Source organism: Centroberyx gerrardi, chromosome 2 (genome assembly GCF_048128805.1).
Source record: "Centroberyx gerrardi isolate f3 chromosome 2, fCenGer3.hap1.cur.20231027, whole genome shotgun sequence".
NCBI classification, from domain to species: domain Eukaryota; kingdom Metazoa; phylum Chordata; class Actinopteri; order Beryciformes; family Berycidae; genus Centroberyx; species Centroberyx gerrardi.
The window spans coordinates 7,075,156-7,092,022 of NC_135998.1; the positions used below are offsets into that span (position 1 = coordinate 7,075,156).

Below are 16,867 nucleotides of genomic sequence, written 5' to 3' on the forward strand. Positions count from 1 at the left end.
AAAAAAAAAACAAAAAACCACACTTCTATTTCTCAAAAATGTCTCTCTTTTCTGCTCACCACAGTTGTAAAGAGGTTATCTGAGTTACTGTCGCCTTTCTGTCAGCTCCAACCGCCGCTCACTGGATGTTTTTTGTTTTTCGCAACATTCTGTGTAACCTCTAGAGACTGTTGTGTGTGAAAATCCCAGGAGATCAGCAGTTTCAGAAATACTCAAACCAGCCCGTCTGGCACCAACAGCCATGCCACGGTCAAAGTCACTGAGATCACATTTTTTTCCCCATTCTGATGCTTGATGTGAACATGAACTGAAGCTGCTGACCTGTATCTGCATGATCTTATGCATTGCACTGCTGCCACATGATTGTCTGATTGGATAATTGCATGAATAAGCAGGAGTACAGGTGTTCCTAATAAAGTGCTCAGTGAGTGCATATATATCTATTTAATATATATAATAAAGTTTCTCTTATCCTAGTGGTTGCCTACTTTTTCGGAAACAGCTTTATGAAGCAACAGAGGCATAATGACCTGTGTGTTAAACATAGTGGGCTGTAAGACCTGAGCTGCCTTCACTACATCAGGTGTTAATGCAGAAATGACTTCCTGGTTGTTGTTGGGGGTTTTTTTGGGGGGGGGATAATAATGAACAGGAGTCGAGGTTCTCCATTCATTTCCCAGGTTTCTGCAGGCTGTAAACTGTATTTCACAGATAACCATGAATAAACAGGTAGATCTGTTTAAGAAAAACCCCACACTGTGAGTACATCATCATTTAAACCCATTTTCCATGGGGATTGAATAGATTTCTTGTTATCAGTGTTATATGGGTGATATAGGTTTTCCCCAGATGATATGATTCCTGCCTGGTGTGAGAAACCAAGTGCCGTTTTGAAGTCTCATACTGCCCCCTGCTGTTTGTTTACATATTGACGCTGCAGCCTCAGCAGACAGTAATTTGCCATGGGTTTTTCCCGGCCTTTGGAGAGTAAATTGTAGACTGGTGGCGGGAAACTGAGGTCCAAACCAAACACTACAGCAGGCTGATTTCACTGACTGGCAGCTTCAACCAGAGAGGAGGAAATAATCAGTGAAATCAGCTGCTGCAGTCTAGTGTTTGGTTGGAATAAAACCCTGTATACACATTTTCCACTTCAAAATTCCACATTTTTATGTTGAAACTCTTTTCTCTTCCTGCTGACTGCTAACATCATTCAGTTGCTCAACGTTAATTTTCCAAATGTGGAGCAAATACCACAAAATTACAGTGAGTCTACAAAGACATAAAATGTGTCATCATATCTGAAACTGAAGTTGTTTCTCCATTAAACACCTGGAAATTCTCTAATTTTCTACACAAAATCGACTACCCTGATGTAGCCTGAATAAAGGCTTTTAGATTTTGTAGAGCGGTGGATGGCTAAGAATGTAATCAGGATTCCTACACATTTTTCATTTCCCATTTCCATACTTTCTGCAGACCTTGGTTGGATTTGAAGATTTTTGGCCACAGGACAATGTGACAAACACAAATTATAGCTGGATAATATGATAATTACTATCAACTAAGCCATATCACTCAATGGCTGAGGATTAATTTCACAGCAGCAAATATCACAATAACCAAAATGATGGTGGCCCTGCAAATACACTGACTGACATTTATTCTGCACAACTACAAATAAAATATCTGATTGCTCCAATGCGTCTACAACTATATAAAATGTGTGGTCTTATGTGTCAGACCTGAACAATATTGAATCAAACTTTTCCTGTAAAGACCTGTAAAGCAGCTAATTAATTTTCCATACTTCCCTTTCTTCAAAGTGGTAATCTGTGGTAAACTTCCTTGTGCACCAGAGGGTTTTTCCTGGGAAAGACCTAACCGACGTAAACCCTGACGAAGACCATGAGCCGAAGCGCGTTGGTTTTATGAATAAATATTTCTTCTCAGTACTGCAAGTGTTGCTGGAACCCTTTCTTTTCCCGTGTTACCTGCCCATACCATGCACCTTGTCAGTGGGTGAAGTTGTGCCAGAATACTTTTTCATATTCTAAAGACCTAACAGACACCAGAAAATATAAAGGCTTTCATGGCAAAACATACATTTATTTATATTAAACTGTCGCAGATTATTACTTTAAATGCTCCTCCTATCATCAAGTAGAAAAAACTGCAGAAGAAAATAATTGACCAGCGTGGAAAATTGCTCTCAGACTGGTTTGGCAACACTGCCTCCAGATCTACACGTAACTCCCTGTGGACTGAAGCCTGACATCCACACGTGCCCGGCTCTGGCTGGACCCAATGCGGTGTAATTTGCATCTCTTTAATGGGCTCGGAGAGACTGCTAACCCCTGTTGACTGCGCCGCGGAGGCAGAGACTAATGTGGCACTTTGTGACGCAGTTTCCACCTGGAAGCCAACTGGTGTCCGAGGGGAGATTACAACCGAAAACGGGCTCCAGGAAACTGTCCGACGCTCCTGATGTCGCTGCAGGCGCCGCAGCTTCTGTGCTTCTGAGCTGCTGTGTTAGCTTCAGGTGGCAGCATGGTGGGCCAGATGACAGTCAGCTCTACAGAAGTCGACAGCACCGTGTTACCGGGTCATGACTGGACGCTTTATCACGTATGAGATCACCTTCCAGTCCCATAGATGTTGATCCCACCACATTTTGGAAAAAGGGGATATAAGTCATTACTTAAGACTCCACTGTGAATAACTCTCTTTCCACTGGCTGTGTTCTTCACAATGTGGAGATGGTTAAAGTTCAGCCTCTCTGGAAAAAACATCCCTCATCCATCAGTACTTAATAGCTATTTAACTGGACAATTTTGGACAATGTAGTATCAAAACGAATTCTAGAGAAGGCAGAAAGAAAGAATATTTTTGAGAATTTTTTGTCTGTTTTTGGAAATATAACAGTTGTGAAACTGCCATTGTCAGGGTTTATCTGTGTAGCCTTCAGTATGACTAATGAGGCTATTCTCATTGGGTTGGCGTCTATGGAACTGAATGGTGAAAATTTATTTTCTGTTTAATAGATAAGGTGAGAACCTTATCTATTAAACAGAAAATTTTCAGTCTCTACTCATAATTAAGTTTCTTCTCTTTCATTGATTATTTGTGGCATGCCAAAATGCTCAGTTCTCAGGCCATGTCTATATTCTTTCTATGTTTTAACCCTTGCACAGCATCTCCTTTCATTGCTAGGCCAATGATATTCCACTTTATCTCTCTGTTAAACTTAACCCAAGTGTCTAGCACAAGTCAAAGAATAGATGTCCCAAAATCCTGCTTCTGTTAACTTGGAGACTTTTTTTGAAAGTTCACAAACATCAACAACAATGAAAAAATTCTACGTATTGTGAGAATGTTTGTGGTGTCAATATGTACGGTCCTGACAGTGACTGGGCTGCTGATTGCTCACCTCGGAGTAGAACGTACATGCTAAAAAGAGGGCAACCTGTATGTTTTTATGCAGATTTGGAAAATTATGGTGTCTGATGGAAAGTTGTCCCTTAGATTATGGGTCGCTCTATTCTTCCCAGTTGTGGTCTGTGCGAGAGGCCCTGAGATATGCTGTGGTCTTGTGCAGCTGCAGAGTTTTGAACAGGCAAACAAAGTATTTTTCACTGCTTTGGTATCTGAATTTGGTAGCATTAATCAAAAATACACTTCAAAAATTTACTTCAGAGTTTACCTTCGACTCCAACTATGGATGCAGCTATTCTCCAAGCATCGTTTCTGAGACATTTATTCCTGTAGTCTTTCAAATAAAAGTGGGAAGCTTTGGATGGCTGATATCAACTTTCCATTTTGCACTTGCCAAGCGAGATTACTGTTCATGAAACAAAATCTCCTCAGTAGGGAAACAAGGAAGCGCGGAAATCTGATTGGCTGTTGATGGCTGATGACTGTGAAAAGTTCAGCCACGGCCGACTTTGCTCAGCCAACAAGCTTATTGTCCGCCCACACATCAGCCGATTTTCCCCGCTCGCTCAGCTCTGTAGGAAATGAATGGACTTTCAGTGACTTGTTGATCATGTTGCTCACAGTGTGAACGCACGGTTTGTTTCCGATTTGTTGCCTTTTTTCCTTTTGTTTGTTTGACTTCTTGTTGACTTTTTGGTATAGGGTATAGGTTTTCTAGATTGCATGGATACTTGATACATATTTTGGCTGTATTACCTAAAATCTGATATTTCTCTTTAAAATTCGAAGTCTCTCCCTCTGTCTACCTCATCCCACATCTAACCATCTTTCTGTTTCTGTCATTCTCCCTCCCACGCTTTCTCTTTCTCCTGAGATCTGAAGCACCCAGAGAGGTGACAGTTTGTCAGGAAAGTGCTTCTCTCACATCTCTCTCTCTCTAACAGTCTACTGAGCTGTTAGTCTTGCCTGCATCACCGTACTTAATAAACACACACACTAGAAGACACCTAGGTAGACATGCAGGTTCAAGCACACAGAAAGAAACACAGACACACAAACATGCACATACACACAAAGTAGGTGCAAACAGAAACACAGTCACATTAACACTGGTAATTTCAGTGAAGAGCCAATTAACAGCTTCTATCCTAATGTTAAGAGGAGGAGATGAGCAGAGGAGACAAGAGAACAGAACAGAACAGAGACTTGTCTAGCCCAAAACTCTTGAATAAATCCTTTTAAACACATCTCAACTTGACTGTCACAGTGAATCCAAAGGGCCAACATCTCAGAAGTGCAAATTGGACCAATGTGACAGACAGCATTGTGCCTGTGTGATAAAGAATTTGGTATTTGGTGCTTCGCTTTGAAAGCAGCAGGGATGAGAAAAGAGATGTAAGGTGAAGGTTCAGTGGTGCAAATGTTCTTCAACTTCAAAATCCCACTTTGAGGACATTTTGCTCGTACTTGCAATTGAAAATGCTGATTTAGAAATTAGGAGTATGTTTAAGATTAGAGTTAGCAATTAAGTGATGTGTGTGTGTGTGTGTGTGTGTGTGTGTGTGTGTGTGTGTGTGTGTGTGTGTGTGTGTGTGTGCATGTCACCTGACAGTGAGGGTGGGGGTTTGAACAACCCATCGTAGCTCCTTTATTCTCAAAGATCTAAAAAAAACACAAAGATGAATACAATGATAAAAACATCCTGTTGTGCCTAATTTTGTTCTCTAAATATCAGCAGGTGTCCTTCGCCAGGGTTTGTAAAACAATGAATCTACAAGCATACATATATAATACAATACACACTATACAAAAACACAAAGAGAATGAGAGAAAATGGCAATAACAGCCAACAGATTACTAACACATACAGCCTCATTCAGCCATACAGAGGCAGAGGATCAGGTCATGTGATAAACCAAAAATTCACCCATTTGCTACTTACAATTTACAGCAGTTTACCAAAAGTACACAATGCTTTCTCTGTCTCTAGGCTCTGCAGTAATGCTTGGCATAATCTGATCTCTGTTCATTCACACAACCTGTACATGTTCCTGTAAATGTCTCTGTATATGAGCCCGTATTTCTGGACAAATTGTATGTTTGCTACTTTCATCTGCAAATATAATCTTAAAATGCAAACAGTTTACAATGTGCACATCTGCACAAATTTTTGTTAATATGTTCTTCCATCTGTATACCTGATAATGTGAACAGCTAACGATGCACACTTGCGCATCTGCTTCTGACTTGTAAATCTATCCATATTTCTGGACACATTTCTTCATGTATGCTACTTCCATCTGCAAATATAATCTGATAATGTGAATATTTTATAATGCACATTCACTCATATGGGTAAAATTCTGAATATCCACCTGCAATTTTTGATAATGTGAACAGCTTACAATACACATTTACAATACACATTAGACATTTGCTGTAATTTTTGATCATGTGAACAGCTTACAATGTGCATGTCTGTACAAAGTTTTCTGCATATGTGCATCTGTATACCGGATAATGTGAAAAGCTAACGATGCACACTTGCACTTCTGCTTCTAACCTGTAAATCTGTCAATGAAAACACTGTATCTTTATCTGTTGCAGTATTCTCAGTATGTACTATAGCAAATAAAATAGCTTGTATAATCTTCAGCACTCTGTATATGTTCTATTCTTATTCATATCCTTCTCTCTGCTGCTGCAACAACCCAACTTGCCCACAGGGATCATTAAAGTTTAATCTAATCTAATGCAAGATGCATTAAAATGAACAATGGAAAGAGCAGAACATTGAATGATCAGTGAAGTAGGAGCTGATCTGCTGCAGTTTGGCAAGTATCTGGCCCTATAGGGAGAATGAGAACATCAATCTGTGTGTGTCAGTGTGTGAGTGTGTGTGTGTGTGTGTGTGTGTGTGTGTGTGTGTGTGTGTGCCCCGTACCTGAACCCAGGGGTAGGTGGAGCCTAGTTCCTCAACAAGCTCCGCCCACTTGTCAATCACCTTGACAACCTCTTCCCGTTTCATGAGAGGGAGGGTGATGTCGGACCACGGATGGAAACACATGACTTTACTGAGAGAAAGAGAGAAGATGGGAGGAAGAAAGAGAGAGATGGTTAGGTATATTTATTATTTTAAAATGTATTTTTTTTTTATGTTTGCCTTATATTGATGTAAAGCACTTTGAGTTGCATGTTGTATTATGAAAGGTAGACAGAATAGAAAGCAAGCAGACAGACAGACAGACAGACAGACAGACAGATAGACAGATAGACAGATAGACAGATAGACAGATAGATAGATAGATAGATAGATAGATAGATAATCATTTCTGTCCCGAAAGCTCAGACAGAGAAGGTTAAAAAAAATTCAAATTCACTTCTACACCACTGTCGGCCCCAGTTGTTAAAAACACAAAAGATTAATCTATTGAAAACAGTCAATATTTTGACTGTTTTAGATCTGAGTCGCTGTTTTTCTTCTCTCTCTCTTGCTTTGTTCTCTCTCCCATCTTCCCTCCCTGGCTCTCAATTCTTCTTAGACTGTCTATTATTTATTATGAATTGGTTGTTTTTTGTTGTTCTGGCTGTAATAAATAAGTGATAAATGTGCTGCCTTGCCCAGGTTTTTCTTTTAAAAAAAGAGATCTTTGATTTATTTTTTGGGAGTGACCTGATTAAATAAAAGGTTAAAGCGATAATCCGTGAGATTCTTGTTGTTTTGATTTCGTCTCCATCTTTGGTGCAAGGAAACAGAAAACACCAGCGTTAGACAGATGGATGATGGACAAAAGCCTTTAACACATGAGAAGCAGTGAAGTAGAGGAGAGGCAATCCCGACTCAAATCCTGCTAGAGGAATATGAAAGCGAAGGTGTTGTTATTGAATTCAGCTGGGTTGAGTCTGCGCCTTTTCTTTCTTCAAGGAACTCTCATTTTCTTCCATCCACCTCAAAAATACTGACATTCTGAAAGTTAAAACCACCTCAGCTGTCACTTTAAAGTTAAACCTCTAATCAAAGTGTAAAGTTTTGGAGCAACAGGATTAAAATTAATCTAGGTTCAAAGTAAAAACTAAAGTAAGATGCAAAAGAAGGTTTAAATTTAATCTTGCTTAGTCTTAAAGCAGGTTTAAAGTCTGGTGCAACAGAATTTATTGATGAACCATGAGTTAGTCCATTTTAAACTCACCCATACATCATTAACGAGTGAAGAAATGCCTCTTTCTGTCACTCTCACATTCACAACATCATCTCGTTAAAAGGAACACTACTACATCAGAATCCCACAGGGAGATTTGATCGGAAACAAACGTGTTTCTGTGGAAATACAAAATGATACCTGAACATGTTGTATTGAATTTTGTTCAGAAATGATTTCACATCACTAGAGCACGAGCCAAGATGATTTCCAACTGAACAACATGGTGTCAGGGTGCAATTCAATTTTAACCACATTGTACAGAGGTTGTGGGTGTCAGCAGTAGACATCTGAGATCCTCAGCGTGTGTGTGTGTGTGTGTGTGTGTGTGTGTGAGCACCATGTGCGTGTGTATGTTTGTACTCTATACCTCAGGTGCCTGAGACCAACTAGACAGTCAGACAGAGACAAAAAAGCGAAATTCCTCTCTACAGTCAGGCTCTTCTCTGTGCCGGATAGCGAGTGCAGGATCAATAATTGAACATGACTTTAGTGTCTATGCTCCGAGCAAAACTGAATAGTTGTATTTATGAATTGTACATGCCTATTAGAGGAGCTGCTAGTGCTCCAGTATGTGTGTGTGTGTGTTGACCAAGTCAACTTTGCACAAGCCCCAAGTCAGTTTCAAGTCTCAAGTCTAAATGTAGAACAGCAAGTCAAGTCAGAACAAATCAAGAGTCCAGTATCAATTTAATATCTTAAAGAAAACTAAATATCTAGGACTTTTCAATGCAATATGGTTTTAATAGGATAAAAACTTGGTAAGAGCATCATGAGTTTGATTTCTAGAATCAGTTTCAACTTCAATAAATTCAATCATTCCATACAAATTCAGAAAACAGAATTTAAATTCAGTCGTCTGCTGGAACAAATCTCATCACTTTCAATCTAAGTCATTTACACAAACACAAGATCTCAAGTCAAGACTTTAGAAACCTTTTCAAGTCATCAAAGTACAAGTCGAGTCTCAAGTATTCCCTTCATGCATCAAGTCAAGTCTCAAGCAATTAAAATCATGACTCGAGTCCCCACTTCTGCTATGTTCATGTTAATACCTTTATGCATTAGAAGGTATCGCCATTTTCAGTTGTCTCCATAGTAACATCAGCATGTGTAAAAATAACCTGAGCTTGATAACAGAGTTGTCAAATACACTCAAGAATGGTTCATCTAACGTGCCAAGTACCTAGGGAAAGTTTCCGTGTCCTAATTTATAATTTATCCTTTTCATAAATAACTTATTAGCTGATTCTAATGCTGAGGAATGCATTGTGTGGTGAACAGGTCCCTCGAGTGGACAAAAGTGGGAGTTACAAAGTCATTTGAAACTACAAATAATGATTTCTAGCATCTTAGAGTCATGACAAAATGTGTAAATGCAGTTGCCTTTGGTTGAGTTAAAATATCTCACAATTACAAATTAGTACACTGATCTGATGTAACTATTCTTTGTCCTATTTTGGGTATTTGGTTAAAGATTTTTTTTTTTTTAATTTAGGTGGAGTCAGGTTCAAATCCAGGTCATCATCTAGTACAGTAGTTTTCAATGAATCCTTTTCATTCTAGCCTCTAATCATAGACTGATTCACACCTGGGACACCAGTTGAATGCAATTAACTATCTGGTAAGAAAGAAAACCAGCTGGACTCTGGGTCCCGAGGACTGGAGCTGAAAACCATTACTCTAGCATCTAGTTCCACCTTATTTTATTGTAAATATGACTGGGCCATTGTTATGGCAACAGCTCCATCTGCTGGTGGTACAAAAGTAACACACATCTAACTGTGACTGGTGTGGATTTATGATTTTTTGCATCGTTCAAGATTCCCTGAAACAAGTGGCATGCAGTGCACTGATTAAAATTATCAGCTCCTCCTAATAGTTGATTATGAGCATTTAATGAATACTGCCTCAGCATGATTGCTGTAATTGCATTCATCAGTTCCTGAATGCTGATTTAGTTGTTCATATATTTTAATATAGTTTTTAAAAAGAACGTTGCTAACGATGCATTCTTGAATTAATTTTACCCTCTCACTTTGGGTTAATTCACTCAGTGTTTCGATAAGTGAGCTTTATGTGCCATTATAACTTAAATCCATTGAAAGTGTGATGGTGGCTTGTCACATTTCCATTTTAAAAGAATCTGCCATCGGCCCTGAAGTGAAGAGAAGGCTACAGGAGAAGACTGGGCTGCTGAAACCTCGACTCCAGCGGGGTCGATCCCAAAAACTGCAGCTGCAAGGTCTGGATGCATGTAAATGATTGAATGATTGCAAATGAATGACTGCAAATGAATGAAAATGTTTCAAACATGGCAGACCAGAATGAGGCTGAGCCAGTGTGACAACACTGATGGGAAACATAACCATAACACATCATAACCATCATAACCATAACATTACTCCTGTTTGAATCTGAAGCTTTGCTCTTACCAGACGCCCCTGGCAGCTTTAGACTGGAACAGTGGATGATCATCTGGACCTGAAAAACACAACAGAGCATATACATTGTTTTTTTGTTTTTTTTTAAACTAGAACACTGAATGTGGTTGATGTCATTTCCTTAGGAGGAACAAATATCTTGATCCACTTGAACCCACCAGCCTCCTGAGCACACATGTTATTGTACTACCAAATAATCTCAAATTGAAATTATTATTTTGCCTAATATGTAAGTAAAGTACTCCTCAAATGATTATACTTAAGTGGAAAGAAAGTTGTAGAAATGTATGTGAAAATATAAAAAATCTAGTGACTTCATTTTACTATAGAGATCAATTTGAGAATACTTTTGCAGAATACTGCAAAAATATTTATGTTTACAAGTCATTTAATGTAGTACTGACTGATTAGAAAGCAAATGAAAAAAAATCTACCAATGGGGTGAAATAATAATAATAATAACGCAAATCAACTTGTTTTAAGTTTTCCTTGAATAATTTAATAACATAATCATGATATGACAGCATGAAGACATTTATTTCAAGAAAATTCTTAAAAAAACTGAGATGACATCATGCCACTGGCAGAGATTTCCATTTTTTTCATAAAAAAATTGACACTTGACCTTTGTGACACTATTTAAACTTGACTTGTTAAAATCAGCAGATTTGCAGTATCAGAAGCCAATCTACCTGGATCTGGAGCATCAGGCTGAAGAGCAGGAAAGTCGTTGTCAAACACAAAGGTGCTGTCATACTCTAAATTTACCTAGAGAGAGAAACAGAGAGAGAGAGAGAGAACTATTGGCTATCAGATGTCAACATCCATCTCCTTATACCTATAAACCCTTGCATTTTGGGGTTGTTTCTTATTGGTTCAGATTACACTCTTACTCCTAATGATCCACACCGCAGTTCACTTGTTAGAGGACTCAGACTTGCATTTTCAGCCGTCTCTGTGTGGATATTTGGTGCTCTACGCACAAACAAACCGAACTAAAGGAGTAAACACTGAAGAGTTAGAATAAACCACCCAAGCATGTTTGGTGTGAACAGGACCACATGCTGTTGCTCTAAACATTGTATGGTCTTGATGTGCGTGTGCTTCCTCAAAACTAGCTATCCTTATCTATCTATCTCTCCATCCTTACCTCTCCGTTGGCACGTGTGTTCCCGGGACAGAGCGGGTTCCTGGGGTCATGTCTGGGTACGTGTTCCTCAGGAGGTTTTTCTATCTGTCCTGCCCAGGGCCTCTTCATGCGGTGGGCCGACACCAAGACCCAGCTGTCCCTCAGAGGGTTGTAACGCAGGTGCTGGTGCTCTGAGGGGGGGGCAAGAGACATGCAGTGGGACAGGGGGATGTAAACTCCCAGAAGTGAACAATACACACACACACACACACACACACACACACATATGCTTACAGAGTGTGTGGGTTCTCTGGAAGGGATATGAAGAGAAAAAGAGACAGACAGACAAAAAGTGATGGAAACCTGAGAAATCAATTGAATTAAATGGAAAATAAGGGCCCCAGCAGTGCACAACAGACACACAAAAAAAATTATCTTATCATACAAATTTGCCAGGGCACCACTACTCCCAAATGGAGAGAAAGGTACACTGAACTCCATTCAAAAATCTGGTAGTTTATTGCTGCCTTGCTTGTCGGAGATCCAGATATCTGGTGGAGCATGACTTAAGACATATTACACATCGTTATGATTTTCTGGTAAATTCGGCACGTAGATAATCCACCAAGCAGTACTTTATTTCAATAAAATTTCAACTTTTAGTATTGGTTCAAACTGCTTGCTCGCTACCGCCCCCCACGATGTGTTTTGATGGAGGAAGATTGTGGAAACAACAGGCGAACTAATTCTAAAAGTTGAAAATTTACTAAAATAAGTGCGCTATGGTGCAATGCATCTATGCCGAGTTGAAGAGTGAATCTTGACATTTCGTAAAAGGTCTTTAATTATGTTCCACCAGTTGTGTGTCTTTATGGTTAAGCAGGGCAACATTAAACTGCCAGATTTTGAATGGACTTTTGCTACAGCTTCTCTCCGTATAAGTTAGCTCCCTACCTTTCGGATCAAAGCTGACTTCTCCTTTGCTGCTCATGGCGATTGTCTATGAATATTGTTTGAAATCTCTCAGCTCTGCGATATTAATTCATGAAATCATTAATTCTCTTTCCTAACTTTGACTACTTCCACTACACTGTTATGCTAGTTTTTGTCGGTTTGTCCAGATCCTTCCACTCACTTCCTGTTTCTTGACAAGCGAAAACAACGCGCGATTTGTCAGAAATCAGCAGTGGATGAAAATTCTCTAGAAAACCTCAAATAAGGCAAAATATTTACAAAATAATGAATAATATCACACAAATATGTTAAAAGCTATCAACTTCTCTTAAAACTTATATATATGGACATTTATTTTCTGTATAAACACAAAAGAAAATCAAAACTGTATAAAGGAGGTTTTACAGTATCCTGGCAACCCTCGAGTCACAGCTGGTGCTACATGTCTGATCCGGCCTCTGATTGGCTGGTCCGCCACGTCCCGCCCCCACCTGACCAGGAAGAAGCTGTCAGGCGGACCGCACCAAGGAGGTTCTATATTGACCGCACGCCTCCTCTGCCCATGTTTTTAACAATCTGTCTGCTGCTCTGTACACATGTAGCGTTAGCTAAACCTGCTACCTGTCTGTCTGTTCGTCCTAGCCTGTCTGTGTGAACCATGTCTGTGCTTAACACGAGTTTAAAACTCATTGTGTTCGCCGGATTCACCGTGCTGACCGTGCTGCTGCTGCGGCACTGGATGGCCACCAAGCAGTATGTTTTCAACAAAGAAGACGTCGCGAAATTGGCCAAACAGTACGCAGGTGAGTTTGTAACTAACCCGCGGTGAGCTAAAGGCTTTCAGTCTACCTGTGTTTCACTCAGATGTAGTTCAAATGCAGGTATGCAGAGAATGAATATCTCTCTGCTGTCTCTCTCTCATTCAAATTCAAACAGGCTTTATTGACAGAAGAAAACAATGTGTCCCCCCAAACTATTTACAAGGAATATGTGGTAACAGTTGCATAAACAATAGGCTATTAAACACTGATACACTGAGAACATGAACCAGTCAACTCTAAATAAAATGACAGGACCATTCAGCAGCAGTTAGTGAATCGTAACTGATCATATTCATTCTTACAGTCCCGAAGCTTTTATATTTGCCTAAATTTACATATTGTGTAACTGCATAACTTATCAGCATGGCCTACAGCTTCTTTCTCTCTGAGGTTATGGCATGCCATGATATATTGAGCAATCAACGTCATTGATCTTTCATCACCCAATACTATTGATAACTTTTGTTTTTAGTTATAGATAGACTATCTATCTATCTATCTATGCTCAATATTTAGCTTTTTAGAGAAAAGTGAAATATTCAGGGATAGTTTGCTTGGTTTGAAGTTGTTTTTTAATTATTTAACAAACCAAATTTGCTTATGATTTGAGGTAAAAACAGAGATTTTTTTCTAAATCACTAAAAAACAAAAAAAAAGGTTTCTACATATTACTCTCCCCATGCCTGTCCACTTTGCTCTTCCCTTCATCCATTCTCTCTCTCTCTCTCTCTCTCTCTCTCTCTCTCTCTCTCTCTCTCTCTCTCTCTCTCTCTCTCTCTCTCACACACACACACACACACAGGTCAGGACCATGAACAGGCCTTCTCCAAGGTGGTGGTGGAGCTCAGAAAGAGGTAATAAAACATAAAAACAAAACACACATTTTGCACCAGAAATAAACTTCAGTCCTTCAGTAAGGGCTTAGAAACTGATTAACTTGTGTTCACTTGTCCATGCCTGTGAAGTGGTGTGTGTGTGTGTGTGTGTGTGTGTGTGTGTGTGTGTGTGTGTGTGTGTTTAAAACCAGCTAACACCCTGACCTGAACTGCAGGTACCCCGGCCACATCCTGCCAGACGAGGACCTGCAGTGGGTGTTTGTGAACGCGGGCGGCTGGATGGGCTCCATGTGTCTGCTGCACGCCTCGCTCACTGAGTACGTGCTGCTGTTTGGCACCGCTGTGGACACAGGAGGACACTCAGGTGAGGAAGAGGAGGGTTAAAGGGGAAGAGGAGGTTCGGAGAGGAAGGGGAGGGTTAGATAGGAAGAGCAGGGTCGAAGAGGAAGAGGAGGGTTAGAGAGGAAAAGGACGGTTAAAGGGGAAGACGAGGGTTGAAGAGGAGGAGCTGGGTTAAAGGGGAAGAGGAGGGAGGAAGAGAAGGTTTGGAGAGGAAGGTTGAAGGGGAAGAGGAGGGTTCTATCTTGTCTTCTCGTGGCTTAAATCGTCCTTTCTTTCTCTCCCCTTTCTTCCCATTTCCCTCTCCTCCCTATGTCGCCTTCTATTCTATTCTATTCTCCAGTCAGAAAAAGTCACCAGATTTGTCGCTAGTCACTTTTGAGAAATAAAGTCACCAGGAGAGTCTGAAAAGTCGCTAAATGTACTCTAGTGACAAAGTTGCCAAGTTGGCAACAGTGCTCATTCTGTCTCTTGTTTTTATTATCCTTTTTTGTCTTGAAGCACTTTGTGACCTGCCTGTTTAGAAAGAACTCTGTATATTTCTAAACTTGACTCCTCTTCTCTCTCTCTCCTCTCAGGTCGTTACTGGGCAGAGATTTCTGACACCATCATCTCCGGCACCTTCAGACAGTGGAAGGAGGGAACTACTAAGAGCGAAATATACTATCCTGGTAATACTGTCTCACACACACACACACACACACACAATCCACTATACTTTTCATATTTTTCATATAGAAAATGTCCGTTTTACTACTCTCTCTTAATGATTGATATAACACAATGTATAGCCAGTATAACCTGTATCCTCTTCATGAAAGCACAACCAGTAAAAAAACAATAGACAGATAAAATTATGTTCAAAACAAGTACATTATATAGAACAAAGAGTAAAAAAAAAGGTAACAGAATATTACAAAGTACATAAAAACAATGCCGGTTATAAAAGAGAGAGTAGAAAGACGGCAAGTAATGTGCATATAAATCAGGTAAAGAACAGTTGCGAGCACGCATCAGCGCATCTGGAAGTTTATTCCATCAGTGTTTTTCTGTTTCCTGACATCCACCTCCTTTCACCCCCCGTCAGGTGACACCATCGTTCACGGCGTAGGAGAGGCCACGTCAGTGCAGTGGAGCGCCGGCACGTGGATGGTGGAGTACGGCCGCGGGTTCATCCCGTCCACGCTGGGCTTCGCTCTGGCGGACACGCTGTTCAGCACCCAGGACTTCCTCACCATGTTCTACACTGTGCGCGTCTACGTCAAGGGCATGCTGCTGGAGGCCGGCACGCTGCTCACAGAGGCCGGGGTTTTCTGAGGCGGCCGGTCGAGGCTCGGACACCCGCAGGAGGACGCTGACATAAGAAGAACACCTTTTCGTCATACGCAGTTTAGCCCCCCGGACCACTACCTCCTGCTGAAAGCCTGTGGCAGATGATTCCAAGTTCGAATATTTAACCTAACGATGCAAACTTGAATCGGTCGAGTCGAGCAAATCTACAAGGCAGCGCGTCTTACGTAAGCAAAGGGAGAGAGCGCAGAGAATGTTTGACCCCCGACCCAAACTTTCAGTCTTAACACTTATCACATTAAACAGCATTTACCCTCAACTCTTACCCTGAATCCTGCCTACATTAAGGCTTCCAAGGGTGTACTTCTCACCAAAACTGCAAACACCCAAGACACAGCACCCAAGATCACATCGTCCTGAATCGAGCCATCGTCCTGAATGTCGCTCCATACGAAGGACATTCCTCTGAAAGCTCCCACACTGCCTACAGAGTCAGTGAAGGTCTTCTGTCTTCTGAGGAAGAGCGAACACCTGGACCCCAGTACCTAAGAAAACACATAACATACGCATAATGTTTCATAATCTGGCCCCAGAGCCCTAAACCCTTTTCACAAGCAGGTTCCATCAAGGAGTAACTAAACGCCAAACTCAAATCTGTGTAAAGCTTGACAGCTAATGGTGAAAAGCATACTACTGAAATTGCCATCTGCTATTGGCTGATCTTTGGTGCCAGGTGATGTCACTACCTAGGGTACATTCAATAGCCCCAGCATGTAGCAAACAAGAAGTTTAAAAAGAAAAGGTAGTGCGTTGAATGTCCTGTTGCAAAGCGATTCTGTGCGTCCTCCTTGATGAATTCTCCGAAACAATTGCTTATCCACATGACAGGCGCTTGTCCGTAGCCAATGAAAATACAGAATCGCACTGAACGGGATAAATCATAGCTCAAAAGCCGTTGCAAAATGTTTCACACTGTTGGGAGCAAACCTTTTGCACTGTAGCGAAATGGCGCAAGGTTTGAACGTGGCCCTGTTGTACTCTATAGAAGGTGACATCACCTGGTACCAAAGATCAGCCAATAACAGATGGCCATTTCAGTAGCATGCTTTTTACCATTAGATGTCAGGCTTTACACAGATTTGGGTTTGGGGTTTAGTTACTCTTTAAGGTAGGTACCTCTTGCCAAAGCTGATCAGTCTTCTGAGGATAAGGAAATCATATTTGTGCTCAGGTTGGACTGTTAACCGCAGCGGCTGGTTGATAGGAAAAACTACTAGACAATCTTTTACCAGCCACATTTTAAAAAAAATTGAGATAAATTGTAGAACGCCAGTGCTGTGATATTAAAACTGGTCTTTGATCATTTGCACATTTATCGGCCAAGAATGGAACATTTTCTGTGCCACAATCCAACAATAAA

At 40.6% G+C, this 16,867-nt stretch overlaps 2 protein-coding genes across 2 annotated transcripts in view; one reads left to right on the forward strand and one right to left on the reverse strand.

The window, feature by feature from the left end:
• The window catches only part of galt (galactose-1-phosphate uridylyltransferase), a 41,456-nt gene extending 29,132 nt beyond the window's left edge, over positions 1–12,324 (reverse strand). Inside the window, exons 1-6 of the mRNA XM_071900585.2 lie at positions 12,162–12,324; positions 11,229–11,398; positions 10,771–10,846; positions 10,070–10,118; positions 6,380–6,509; positions 5,041–5,097 (exon numbers count right to left, since the gene is read on the reverse strand). Coding sequence (XP_071756686.1) covers positions 5,041–5,097; positions 6,380–6,509; positions 10,070–10,118; positions 10,771–10,846; positions 11,229–11,398; positions 12,162–12,198 — 519 coding nt within the window. The 5' untranslated portion in view covers positions 12,199–12,324. The remainder of the gene's footprint in view (positions 1–5,040; positions 5,098–6,379; positions 6,510–10,069; positions 10,119–10,770; positions 10,847–11,228; positions 11,399–12,161) is intronic.
• Positions 12,325–12,765: 441 nt separating this feature from the next.
• sigmar1 (sigma non-opioid intracellular receptor 1) lies at positions 12,766–15,832 on the forward strand. Its single transcript, XM_071900587.2, has 5 exons — positions 12,766–12,964; positions 13,785–13,836; positions 14,034–14,182; positions 14,736–14,828; positions 15,245–15,832. Exons 1-5 carry the CDS (start codon positions 12,820–12,822, stop codon positions 15,472–15,474), a joined length of 669 nt encoding a protein of 222 aa, XP_071756688.1. The 5' UTR covers positions 12,766–12,819; the 3' UTR covers positions 15,475–15,832.
• The last annotated feature ends 1,035 nt before the right edge of the window (positions 15,833–16,867 follow it).

What these genes read in the sequence shown, in the direction of transcription:
- sigmar1 (XM_071900587.2), top strand. Translation starts at nt 12,820, where the DNA reads ATGTCTGTGCTTAACACGAGTTTAAAACTCATTGTGTTCGCCGGATTC. An exon ending in ATTGGCCAAACAGTACGCAG is followed by an intron (nt 12,965 to 13,784) that starts GTGAGTTTGTAA and finishes ACACACACACAG; the next exon opens with GTCAGGACCATGAACAGGCC. An exon ending in GAGCGAAATATACTATCCTG is followed by an intron (nt 14,829 to 15,244) that starts GTAATACTGTCT and finishes ACCCCCCGTCAG; the next exon opens with GTGACACCATCGTTCACGGC.